General features: G+C 45.0%; 2 protein-coding genes across 3 annotated transcripts in view; one reads left to right on the forward strand and one right to left on the reverse strand.

Annotated features, from left to right (window-relative positions):
- LOC142579532 (uncharacterized) overlaps positions 1-13,638 on the reverse strand; it is a 374,181-nt gene that overhangs the window by 349,987 nt on the left and 10,556 nt on the right. Inside the window, exon 2 of the mRNA XM_075689850.1 lies at positions 3,414-3,523. The gene's annotated coding sequence lies outside the window, so the exon portion shown is untranslated. The remainder of the gene's footprint in view (positions 1-3,413; positions 3,524-13,638) is intronic.
- The window catches only part of LOC142579531 (uncharacterized), a 100,638-nt gene that overhangs the window by 80,430 nt on the left and 6,570 nt on the right, over positions 1-13,638 (forward strand). Inside the window, exons 3-5 of one of the 2 annotated variants that reach the window (XM_075689849.1) lie at positions 3,284-3,370; positions 7,551-7,675; positions 10,375-10,503. In XM_075689849.1, the coding sequence (XP_075545964.1) occupies positions 3,284-3,370; positions 7,551-7,675; positions 10,375-10,394 (232 nt within the window). In that variant the 3' untranslated portion in view covers positions 10,395-10,503. Of the gene's footprint in view, positions 1-3,283; positions 3,371-7,550; positions 7,676-10,374; positions 10,504-13,638 lie in introns of those variants that run through there. The other variant, XM_075689848.1, reaches the window with a different exon arrangement.

Below are 13,638 nucleotides of genomic sequence, written 5' to 3' on the forward strand. Positions count from 1 at the left end.
TATCAAACAATAGAACGTGTCTTCAGTGAGTATTTCTCCATGATTATGCCAGTGATGCTTTTTGGACGTTCAAGTTGGAGGTCGGTGATCAAAGATCGCAGGGTCACCTTCAACGCGCAAATGATGACGCGGCGTTTGTCCTCACGCACAAATTCAACAGTTCGGTTAAGGTGTACGTGTATATTCATTCACCTAACTACTTGTATGGTTCTGCGTATTCATTCCTATATTTACACGCATGTATGTGTGTGTTTTATTTATTTTGTACCACTCGAGTGTAAAAGACACGAAATTGATACGCATCGTCCTTGTTGGGGCAATACAAACGAAAATGTAATTACAAGTGTGCAAAAGGAATTGTTTCAGCATGGCCATTACATGTACTACCTATTGTTTACGAGTAAGGACTTGGGGATTGCTGCATGGTTTCATTCTTTTACTCGTATTACAAGCACACATTAAATTGAACTAAAAAGCATCGACTGACACTGGGTTATTGTTGCGCACATTTAGTACCCGTATTATTAATTCCGACCTCTTTTTCCAAAAATTAAAAAAACACGAACAACCATGAATAAAATATAAAGTTTTCGTGAGAATAAAAAAAAAGTCACTGGAAGGATATTAAAGCACGAACTATACAGGTGGCTGGTAGTCTTATGCAAGGTGCGAAGTGCTTTGTTTTAAGAATTTAATATAAATATAGCATTTGTATGCGTTTTTTTTTCTAAAAGTCCGGTTAAAGAAAACATACGGATGCTTGGGTTTGTTTGGAATCAAAGTAATAGAGTACGCTTCTACCTTTTGCAAAACATTGATTCTACCATGACGTCCTCTTTAGTGAAGTGTCTTATGACGCTAAAAAAAATGGCTGTCTCATAAAACGTCGAACATTTTTCCGTCGCGCCAGCGTAGACGTTGGTCTAAGGGCAAATTTGGCTGTTATATTTAAATTTCTCTTTCCTACCACGGCAAAGGTAGAGAATGTCGTACCACGAAAGGAAAATTTGCCGACCAAAGCATTACAGTGAATTATTGCCTCCGCTGACCCCATTCCCAAGTCACCAAGAGAAACGACGCTCCCGGTCGCTGCTAATGAAATAGCTCACGGGAACGGGCTTTACTATATAGTTCGCCTAATCACAACAGTTTGCTGTTGTGCTGCACGCTGCGGTGCCTCGGGGTAACGTAATTACCGGCGACTAATTTGCACTGCGGCGGCTGCAGTTGCCGCTGAACTGCATGGCGCGGGCCGCAAACTACGCGACGCGATCCTCGTTCATTGAATGATAACGAGCTCCAATCTGAGCACTAGCTGAAAGCTCGCTTTTTTGTGTGTGCTTGCAATCAGCGCTTGACTTCATTATCGGGCTGAACCATCGCGAGAGCGAGTTGCACCTGACCGGTCGCTGCACGAGTTTGTGGCAAACACGCAGGGCCTACGGCTTCGTATGTGCAGCCTGTCCCAATGTCAAAGGGTTTCAAAACGCGCTTAGCCGGCTTTTTTTTCCTCTCCTTCAATCCTTCGCAATTCTTCATCGTCGGGTTTCGCCGTTTTGCGTCGGTGATTCCGAAATTCGTATTTTTTTCCTTCAACTGGAGAGCAGGTCACGTTCACAAGCAGTCGGCAAAAAAGGAAGGCTGCAAAAGCATTGCAAGCGGACCTACGACTAAAATACGGGACGAATTCGAATAAGTTAGGTCGAATTGTATTTAATAGCATTCGAACGTAGGGAAATAAATTGCATATGGCTGAACCTAATTGGGCCGAGTGACATTGGGATCGCTTGAAATTCAGTCAAGTTTCGTCGCGTTGGCTTCGGTTAGACTGAGCTGGGCTGGGTTTGGTTAAACTGGACAGGGCTTGGTTAAACTGGGCAGGGTTCGGTTTAACTGGGCAGGGTAAGGTTGTATCGGTCACGTTAGGTTATCTTGCATTGGTTCGAATTTATTCGAATCGGGTCGGCTTTTCCGTGCACCACAGGCGCGTCGTGTGTTGCTAAGGTCCCGGCCGTATGCCATCCAACGCGTTTTCATTGACCAGAGGCGAAAGAAATTTTCAGACGTCAAATATATATATATATATATATATATATATATATATATATATATATATATATATATATATATATATATATATATATATATATATATATATATATATATATACACGTCGGAGGGATACACCCGCCCACCCTTCTCATTACGTCTGTGCGCTTGCTCTCGGTGGGCGTGTGCCAGACGCAGAGAATAAATTGCGTCTATGTTACCTCGTGCTATTTGCTTCCCGTGCGCCAGAGCATGTGATACACGCTTGTACGAGTTTTGTGATCGCTCGTACACGCACCATCGCTCCCTTGTGCTCGAACCTGGTAGTATGCTAATTTCCAAGTCGCCCTCTCGTTCTCCGCAATTTTTTGCCACCTGCTCGGTGTTTATTTTACGCTGCTAGCTTTGTAGAGTTTTCGAATAGCGCGTCTCTGTGCAGACACATTTTCTCGCTATGATAAGTCTCGCCCAAGTTCTGGACGTACCTTTAGTTCGGCCTTTCCGCACAAAGATTATTAATGTAACAAAGCACGCTTTACAGGCACAGCCTTTATAGGGGAAAAAGAACCGCTGGAAAGTAAGGTTAGCACTGGTCGCGGAGCCCTGCTAGGACGAAACGAAGCAATAGCTCGTTGGTATATTTCGAAAACGTAACAGGCCGTATAGATGTATAGACGTACAAATGAGCTGAAAAATTATTCTATTCTCTTAACTCAAAATAACTGTAGCAGGTTAAAAAGAAAGTCCTGCATCTTGTAAAAGTTCAGCGATTTCTATTTTTCCAAGCTTTGCCGAACCATATTTCCAATTCGTATGTTTAGGTTGATTTAATAGGATTGAGCTGGTCGTTGTCGCCCCCCAAATGTGTGCAGAGGAGCTGTTGTCATTGAATATGGTACCAAATAAATTTAATTCGTAGCACCGACACGTGTATCAGATCACATCGCTTACAGCTGCAAAAGAAAAAAAAAGGAAGTTGAGTGCACATTCATTTTGAAAGCAAGGATTGACCGTTCTTTCATGCCGTGAGAAGCATTTTATTTATTTTTTCCCGCCCTGTCAGTATTGCAATTAGGTAACTAATGAGGCAAGTAAAGCGTTCCGTTCAATTGGCACCGCTTGTTCCAGCACGTTTGCGTTGTCTGAGCAAACTAGAGTGCGCTTCACGATATGGCTCAGTGATCAGCCCAGTGTTTGTGTTCTCACATTCGCACCCTTTCTTTTGACTGCGCAGCATCCGGCAGATTGTGAACCGTCGCAGGGGCCTGGAGATCATTCGGGATATCGTCGACGACCTCCATCGCCAGCTCACTACCCTTCAGTGAGTACCATTGGTGAAAAAAGAAACAGGCGAACAAACGCACCAATTATTCCAGTAGGGCTCGGGTGGGGCCTGTGTAGAGTCCACTTGGGGCTGAGCAGGCTCCATGTAAGCCTTATATGATCCCCAGCTTTTGTACTATTTCAGGTGCTGCTGCAGATGAAAAAGAAAAACCATATATTAACGCGAGACATATGTACAAAATGGATGCTAAAGGGAAACATCATATCAATTTAGATTGATGAAGTATGTTTTCAAACCTTTTTTTCTATTTCCCTCAATATGTAGATTATTAAAAGAGAAAATAGATATCAAGGTATCGAGTTTCATTTTCTTCTTTTTCTTTTACATTTCGCACCGAAATTTTTGCGCCAGTACGTCAGTGTAACGTCATGGATTTCAAAGTACTTCCCTCGTATTTGGACCATAGCGCCCCAGTAAAAGGTATTGAAACTTGCTAAGTTCAGTCTTTGGCGCTTTTAGGATACAATGTAGTCCATTTTTACCGATAAAAATGTAACTAGGCCTGAGCAGACGGCGTCGAAATCTGTGGCGTAGCGGTCAGCTGGTGAGAGAACTTCAAGCCGACTTCACCACTTGTCTTTCGCGTTGGCGCCTTTTCCTGGCTTGTCAAGCCTTCTCTCAAGGTAATAGTGGCGTTCTTGATACTGTAGAAGGCGAATTTACTAACATACTTCAAACTATTCTTTTTCTTTGGTAACCTTTAACTCTTAACACTTTCTGAATGTCCATAGAGATAGGATTAAATATAAGCCCGCGACAAACGTTGCGAGAGAAATATGGTCCTTCAGCCGAGAGTAGCGCGAAGCTACGGCACCAAGCAGGACTGCGCGCATTCGTTGTATGTATTTTCTTAATTTTTCGGTACATATGCCTTCTGCAAGTCTCGGAATTAAAAAAAGAAAAATAATACAGAGCTACTGTTGAGTGCATCGGCTTCCTTCTACAGCTTCTTGCTACTTTCATGCAGATGACAATATTTCCTCGTCATGAAATTTCCTCCACCTTGGTAGTTTCTGCAGAACTGATTTGCGATAAGCGTTGCGATAAGCGTTCAGTTCCTTATCTCAAAAGGTTTGTAAGGGCCCACGCTTTTGTGTCATTTTATTATAAAACTTTAATGCTCTGCGGCAGGAGCAACGTGTTAATATGGCCCGCACTGCACAACGAAGACGAAGTGGCAAGAGCTATAAAGCACTGATTGCTCTACATTTCGAAGCATCTATAGAGCCACAAGAAAGCGAAATTCTCACCTATGCTCATAACCATGCATAAAATGGATTTTTTTCGCATGATAGAATAATTTGCTTCTCCTTAAAAGTGAACATAATAAAGAAAAAAGTGCCCTTTTTGTCCGTGCGTCATAAAAGCTGTACTTGAAAAAACCCGTATTTCACTCATGCTTATTTCATTTTCTAAAAATCGTCGTCTTATTTCTTTCTTGCGCATGCACAAAACATTCACAAGGTCAAGAACGGTGTCTATTCTCTTTAAATTCTAGGCTTTTACTTGCCATAACCACGATCTTATTGTGATGCACGCCGTAGTTGGGGACGCCGGGTTAAATTCGACCACCTGGGCTTCTTTAACCTGCACCCGACCTGCGCGATACACAAACTTCTTTTTTTTTTTACATTTTGCCCCTATCGAAATGCGGCCGCAGCGGCCGGGATTTAATCCCGCGATTTCGGGCTTAGCGGCGCAACGCCAAACCCACCACGGCCACCACCACACCCGCCGTGGTGGCGTAGTTTTAACGCCCTTTGCGGGCGTTATAAGAAGCCTAACAGCTGCGTTTCTGCGCATTTCAGTGGCGACGCAGCAATTCCTTATCGATGGAAGCAGCCCCATCACAGCGCCGGCCTCGCAAGATGCCTGCATCGACTGTCTTGCGCGAATGATAGTTCGCGCGCTTGTTACGGACGTCACGCTTTGATATCACCGCTTTTATTCTTCCTTCTGAGCTTCCTTCTTTGCCTTGCCATCGTCCTCTCCAAGCAACAGTCTCCCTTTGTCCGAGTTTCGCGCGACTCCTGCCCACGTACACCCGCGCCTTCACTTCTCATCCCGCTGTTGAGAAACTAACGAATCACTACGACATGTAGCTTACCCGTTCCACGTGAACGTCTCTCTTTCTTTTTCTATGTTAGCCTCTCTCGCTCACTGCTGTTCTCATTCCATACATTTAAGCAAGAATGAAATCTGCGCGGCGAAACTGCGAAACTGCGCTCGTTTCGCCGTCCACTTCACGGCGCTCGTCTGAATTTTAAATGAGGAGCAAATCAGACTACCCACGAGCTCCTCGTCGGGTGCCTGTCCTTTACGAGAAACAAAGGGGGAAGAAAAAAGTATGGTACATGCCGAAGGAGGCCACATTGAGAGAAACGTGACGCTCATCTTTGATGGACTCCGACACCAGACCACACAGTGACACAGCCATATGGCATCCGCGTCCATCGAAGATTGTTCAAGCGGAGGCGGCACATCGAGCGTCAAGAGCTTGCGTCAAGCGCGACGAACGGAGACGAGGCGAAAATTTTTAAGGTTTCCTTGTGTTCTCTTTTTTTTTTCTCACTACGATCAGCAGCTCGAATAGAGGGTAACCGCGGAGACAAATATCGAGCTCCTGTAAGTAGATTTGCCAGATTGGTAAGTGGAAAAACTGTGGAACGTTGTTACCACACCGTTCACCGTAGCAGCGCCTTAAGCTCCTTCTGGAAATCGGTAGAAGCGCTTGTAGTTATTCCACGTATCCCTTTGGTGGAAGTGCCCGGTGTTCATTTGGTTAAAGCTAACACGTGTTCGTGTTATGTACAACTTTGGGAGAGAGATCGTAGGGTTTGTTCTCACTCAGATTTCGCACCATGCTCTATACCGAATGAGGAAACCGACACAAACGAGAACTGCAAGGAAAAAATCTACTGTGATGTGCTATTGCAGATTGCCTTTTCTTTTCTGGCACTTTCAGAAAATATACTTTTTGAAGCAAAGGCGCACATTACACGGCCCAGTCCCCTTGGGGCAGTGGGAAAGCCGGACAAGTTGATCATGCCTTAACTAAGCAATTCTGCGGAACGCGAGCACGAACAAGACGCTCACGCAAAACCGAAAAAGTATTTGGCTGCTGCTTTAATTTCCATCTATGAGAACTCTTGAGTTGAACATACTACGTCATCTCCTTCATTTTCATATCTATTTTCCAGGTGCATGTACGCGGATAGGGAAGGTGTCCGGTGTGCGGAAGCTGTAGGTTTTCTCGTCAAGGGAGTGCTAAATTAACTGTTGTGGAAAGCAACTCTTACCTCTTCCTTTACAACTAGCAAGAGCGTTCAATGTAAATTGAAATTGTATGTAATCTAAACTGCATATCTAACATAAGATGCATTCAGTACCGCCATCGTAGTCTTTCGTTCATATGTGCTGAACAGTGAGAATGTCTGCAGCAAAGACAGAGAAGACGTTACGAAACCGACACGTGGCCAATATACACAAGAAGCATGCTGTCAAGTATAGCGTACATGAGTGAAGCGGATGGCCGGATGGCCTCCCCATCTGTATTCGCCTCTTTATTCAACATTGCTCAACGTTATACGTGCCTATCAACAATGTGTTTTTGCAAGCGGACCCAGCCAGCGTATCATGCAATAACGTCCTCCAGATGTTACAAAAAAAAGTGATCTTGTATACTAAAATAATAGTTTCACAGGACGCCAACAAGGACCGCAATGTGCTATGGTGACCACTCGCAATACACCTTTTAACATCCACTACCACCTATATAGCCAATTAGAGAATACATAAGCGCCCATTGGTCCTTCTAGTAGTGGAAGCTGGAAGAGATTCCAGCGTTCATCGGGTGGAAGCGCCGAGTCGTCGAACGCTTGAAAGCGACAAAAGAGCGTGGCGATGAGCACGTAGTTTTGAAAGTGAGCCTCGCGAGAAGGGCAGCGAGCACTGAAAAATCGTGATGCTGTACCCACCGCCATCCTTTTTTTTTTTCTCCATATAGAAAGACCCGCCACTGAATCAGTCAGTTGTAGACGCTAGCATCTGTAACGTTTCGAGCCGACACAGCGGAGAATTTCGAAAGCACTTCGCGCTGAGAAGGCGCGAAGCACGACTTGAGGGCGCACGATGTCAACCCAGTTCACTTGCGCAGCAAACGAAGCGAGTGCGGACCAGGCCTTCTACCCGGACAGGACTGCGTCGTAGGCAACGTCGCTGGAAGCGGCCAGGACCACGACTTCATCAACGGCGATATCCTGCCCGGCCGCAGGCGACGACGTACGTTGCGCCGAACGCGTTCGTGCAGCACTGCATGCCCGAATACCGAGTTCAGCATCGCCAATGGAGACGAGTACAAATGAAGTTATCTAAACCACTTGTTCATTAGTGCTTAGGCTTATACTTATGACAGTGAATTTCGTCCGGCACTATGGTTGTTGATTATTTCCAGCTTCGCACAAAATGAACAATGTACTAACGGCAAGGCAGCGCGGCGAACTGCGCGCCACCTGTCTCTATTGAAGACACACGAAGCGCCATTATGTCAACCTCTTACGGCAAATGTTTGTCTGTTTACTCAGAAAAGGCATCAGCTATCAGTGAGAAGTGGACAAAATAGGAAAAGACAAGGTGATGGCCGACATCTGAAAAAGCTATGGCATTAGTTTATTTATTTTAGAGGATGCAGCTAATTGTCGTCGCCAAACTCTAAATATCCGTTTTTTTTTCTGAAATTTGAGATGAAGTAAGTTATAGGAGGCTCTAGAGAATAGGGAGGGTGTAGACGCGTCTCCAGCGGCGATGCCATACTCAGTATACGGGATGCTGGAAGAGTTCCTGTAGAGCGCTAGAGTGGCAGGCTTTTCGGGTGAGGGAACTTGGGGCGTCGGGGCAAGCCCTTACAGCGCGCGAGGTGTTCACGGCTGTGTGAGGTGCTCTAAAGGACTCCTTCGGCAATCTTCGAAACAGGACCGTCAGCTGCGCCCTCCATGTGAGGCGTTATCATAGATTTGTCTCCCAGGGCATGACATTATTCGAGTTTACCTCCCATCCCAATTGCACGGGACGTAAAAGAACAGCCTTGCTCGAGGCTGCGCTGAGTAGCTAAAGATAACAGTTCGCTACGAAAGTTATGAGATAGGGAGCAATTATTTATACCGCGTCAACAGACATTTGCCAATGACAGTGAGACGTACGTCAGCTTTGAGCAGCACGCACTTACAATTAAGCCCCTGTGTTGTATTCCAAGACACACGGGATGATGAATACCATCTCTTTAAAGTAACTAATGTGGTGCGCATTCGTGCAGAGAGAGAGAGAAATAAACTAGAGAGAAACAAAAGAACTTACGCCTCGTTACCTTCGCGCCATACAACTCTCTCTCACATTAATTTTAGCAGAATAACTGATACCGTAGGGGTCAAAAGCCGTAAATTTGAATCGCAAAATGCTTTAAATTATCAGACAGTGATGAGTGTTACTCAAAGCCAAGACTCAACAGACTGAATATTAGCGACCTCTCCGAGGAGACAAAGTCTTCAGGCAGCCAACCAGAGGACAGATTTAAAAAAAAAAAACTATCTAGTGAATGTAAACCAAGACGCGGCGCGTCTGTTTCGAATATGTTCGCCTTTCTCTCAGTGTTCATCGTTGGTGCTGCGTCTTTCAACGATTGAGTGGCCGTCTCGGTGTCCCGTCCTGAATGTCCGTCAGCTGTCGTCTGGTGTCCCCGCGAGACGAGCGAAAATCCAATCAACGAGCCATAGGTCGAGAACCTCGGGGCAATTTTCATGCTAGCCGCGCCATCTGTTACCGATTCCGCTAATACGCGGAAATCAATCAACCCGTCAGACCAAACACTGCTACGGTCGCACGCTACTGTTTTCTTTTCTTTATCTCGTTCCTTCATTCTTTCTTTTCTACTCTCGCAAGTAAACCAACCTGCAAAATGCGACGCTCCTGCACCTCTCCTTGCTCTTGCCCTTCCCCAAACACACATATTAGCTTCATTTTGTCAGCGGCGATCATTACGTAATGTCTGACTACTTATATTTCTGCTGTTCGGAAACGGAGCGGATGATGAGGTGCCCGATAGAAGAATAGCGTTCACCCATTCGCGTGTAGGGTGGCTCTGACCTGCTGCAGCACAATGACCTCGTCGTCTTTTGCTTGCTGGGCTACCCAAACAATACCGAGGGCAACAAGTGTTGTTCCATAACAAGGCACAGACAAATAAAGCTGGCGCAGTGTCTGAGACCCCTGCGTCTGGCCATCTGCTCGGTCACACGAGAGGGACTAATGAGAAGGCTGATCAAGCGCACTCCGTACAAGCAAGCATTGGAAGGGTATGTACAGGGAAGAACACCCCGATTAGGAGAATGCTAAGAGCAAATTATTTGAAGCCGAAGAACAGGCAATCAACAATGCTCGTCAGGGTACTGAACAGGTGCGCAAGGGTTATGCAGAGACCGATAGGGATTTTAAAAACCTCATCTTTGGTACACAGACAACACCAGAAAGATGCAGACACATGGACAGTCGTATGCGATTGGCGAGAACAGAATGATCTTATTTTTAAACACAAGCTCGGCCGCCCCCCATCAGAAGAAACTTACACTTTAACTGAACCGATGTGGCTGGTTCTTTCGGTTTCCTTTCTTTTGTTTTCTCTCCTTGTCTGTGTATTTGTAGTTACGAACCAGCTATACCAGCGCTGGGCTTCTAAAGAATGTTTTGACCGCTCACGCGCATCGAGAAGACGGGAAACATACAAGGAATGAAACACATGTTCGCAGTCAAGCCTCTGTACTCATTCTGCAGATGTCGATGTTGACTTTAAATCTTTCTTAAAAGCTCGTCACCAGTGGTCGTCCCGTCCTCCTGTCCTCGTCTGCTGTGGTTACTGTCTATAGGTGTGACAGACTGAGACTCTCATGGACCGTTTTTTCTCTCTTTTTTTCGGATCGTTTGCTTTGCAGGCTCGACCAACGAGGCGTAAGACTGCTTTATCTTCGAAGGGCAAGAACCACACTGGCATTTAGATGGTTTGGCACTCGCTTAGAACTCATGACACCGCCTGTCAATAAACTTGTTTCTCAGCATCCCAATTCTGTTTCTCTGTAGACTTTTTTTTTTCGTCATAACAAACATCCCACGTGTCGAAACTCGTGTCCTCGTGACTAGCGACACTTCACTGGCAACGCAAACTACCGCCATCTTCGAAGTATAGCGGTAACATTCCGGTATCTGTATTCTCGGTCACTTTATTTATTTTGTCTATGCGCTCGGCGTTTCCATAATCTGCTTGGGGGCCTTTTCGTAGAGGGGTACACATGCAAATATTACACAAAGGTCGGAACGTTCTAAGTTAGGAGCGAAAAAAGAAATCGCGAAACGCGCGCGCTCGTGCACTGAAGGGACACAAATGTAACAATGATACAAAAGCCGCTACAAGTAGTAATAAGGCAGACACAAACGAAGACGTAAGCAATAAACTGAATACAAGAACCAAACAGCATTTCTTGTAAAGGTTAAAATAAAAAGTGGGGGGGGGGGGAGAAGCCAACCAAGAGCTTATTCACAAACTCGCAAATTAAATGTACACTAAAGGTTACTATGAAGTCGAGTTAAAGTGATAAAGCAATGTTAAAGAACGTCTAAGGCGTCAATATAATCGCGAACAGAGCTTTAGTAACCGAGAAATTGAGGTAAATGCATGACACGATTTGAGACCCCCCAGCGACATGCCGGTACTAGCCCGATGACGAAGGCACTCCTCATCGTAATTTATGTCACTAGTACTGAACTACTCATATTAAAAAGATCATTTCATTACGTTATAAGACGGAAGAAAATGCTACTTGTCTACTTCTATTCGATTCTAAGAAAAAATAACTTTTGACGTTACCCTTGAGTAGTATGGGCGGCCGAAAGGTTTCGTTTTCGCTCGATTCTGTGCGCTCGACTCTGCGCCGCGCGCGCTTTGGAGTTTCAGTTATTTAGTTATCGCGTCGTGCTGCGCTGGTTCTGCTGGCTCGCGAAACTTGCATTTGGAACAAGCAGCGAGAATGCCACGTCCATGTGATGACATGGGATGCGCGAACGGTCCGCAGAACTTGGCCAAGGGCAGTTGCAGCGGTGAATCCAACGTTAGTTATCACTGTGTGCCAACTAGTGAACCTCTCCGTTCGAAGTGGTTGAGTGCCGTATACTTCTGCCACAGCGCGTTGGCAAAGAGCCGAAAAATCACATAGTGCGCTCGCTGCACTTTCGTCCAGAGGATTACGAGTTCAACGCCGACTTACTGAAGTCGTGTGGAGTGCCTTTCAAAGCAATGCTTTCCCGTAGCGCTGTTCCGTCGGTCTTGCCTGCATTCTCCGAAGCGCAAGAACTGCAGGTCGATTCCGGGGCGGTGAGTGCGGCTTTTGGTTTTCACGAAGTAAAAGCTACAAATGTGCGAATATGTACAGCCATGACATACAATTGGTGTCGTAGTAGTACGCAACGACGCCGGCAGCGCGAGCTCTCAGCAGCAGGTCACGTTCATCAGTGCTTAAATCGCTGAAGTCGAGCCCAGCATCGCGAGCCAATGAGTCGTTGTCAGGGTCGTTAATTGCAACGAGCGTCGAAGTTGACTTCATAAAACAAAGAACCAGCTTATCCTCGCACGCTTTCCCTTCCGATAGCCACCATAGTTCCGCTTTCGCGCTGCTGTCGGCTCTGTCTTGGCTCTGTTTCGGCCGCGCGTTTGCGTTTTGCGCAGAAAAGCCGTAGCGCCGTCTGCGGGCACCGTTTTACTCACCGACGGCGCAACGCCACTATAAAACCATGACGTCACCACCCCTCAATCGGAGGGCGTGTGATTTGAACTGCGTTAGAGGCACGCGGACGCTTCAGAACGCATTTTCTCTTAAAATAAGTCTCTTCATCGCGTGAAACAAGCGTTTCGAGGTTTCTGGAATGGTATTTCAACAGTCCACGTTGACTTAATATTAACCTTTAGGGTCCCTTTAAGTGTTACGAAGCATTGTGCACATGTATCGTATCACGTCATCGACGAAGTGCACTAGTGAGGCGAAGGTCACGTTCAAGAAAAGCAGAAAAAACAAAATACGAGCGTGTCCCTATATCCAAAGCTTAATTGTCGTACAAAATGGCGCAGAATGAAAGCATTATTTTTTTTTACATTCAATCACGACGTCATGCGTTTCGTTCAATTATTTCTTATCTTTTATATTTTTTTTTCGTGTGTGGCGAAAGCTAGAACGTGCGATTGCGTCAACGGCTTTTATACTAACTTACTGAAACATGACTCCCACGAAACCACGACGCCTGCATTGCAGCGTAAATTTCCTCAAACATTTTTATTTCTTTAAGTACTCCTTAGGTGGCGTGGAAAGACTAAATATACCTGTACCCGTTTTTTATCGCCCGCGTTAATTAGCAGTGTAAAAGACAGCAGACAGGCTGCAAAACGACGGCTTCTTCGGTCTGCAGGTTTTTGTACATCCTGTTATTACAGTAATATTATTGTATTTCATTTAGGGCAACAAACGCAGATCGACTCTGACTTCCCACTAAATTTTTTTTAAAAACATCATGGAGTCGTGAAAGTAAGAGTAAGAGTCAAAGAGATTGTTGTTGTTGTTATTAGCGTTTATTATTATTATTATTATTATTATTATTATTATTATTATTATTATTATTATTATTATTATTATTATTATTATTATTATTATTATTATTATTATTATTATTATTATTATTATTATTAGTGATTTCCCGGCGAAGAAGAGAAGTGAAGAGACAGGAGGGGACACGAGGAAAAGAAAGAGGAATAGCGGTGAAGATGGACCTTTGACTACGCAGGGATACCTTACTGATGATATATAATATCCAAGTTCGGCCCATATTAGTTTCCGGCTGCGTATTAATTTCCAGTGGTCCCGGCTACAAAACTAAACCTCTCATATTTTTAGAAAGGGAAGCTCTACGCTGATGCCTCGGGCTACCTAGATTCGTTGGCAACACTGCTTTATATCATGAAGCTAACATACCCACCCTAGACTGCAGATTCCGCATGCTTACGGTTCGGACATTTTTAGAAATATATGACTGTTCAAAGAGACGTACGCTATACGTATTTATCGCTGAACCTTCTGAGTTTTTTTTTAAGTATCGTGGTCGAGATTACACAGCCCTCGGACAATATTTGTGCAAGCACAGTTACAGCAATTGAATGT

The sequence above is a fragment of the Dermacentor variabilis genome, chromosome 4, assembly GCF_050947875.1.
Source record: "Dermacentor variabilis isolate Ectoservices chromosome 4, ASM5094787v1, whole genome shotgun sequence".
NCBI lineage: Eukaryota > Metazoa > Arthropoda > Arachnida > Ixodida > Ixodidae > Dermacentor > Dermacentor variabilis.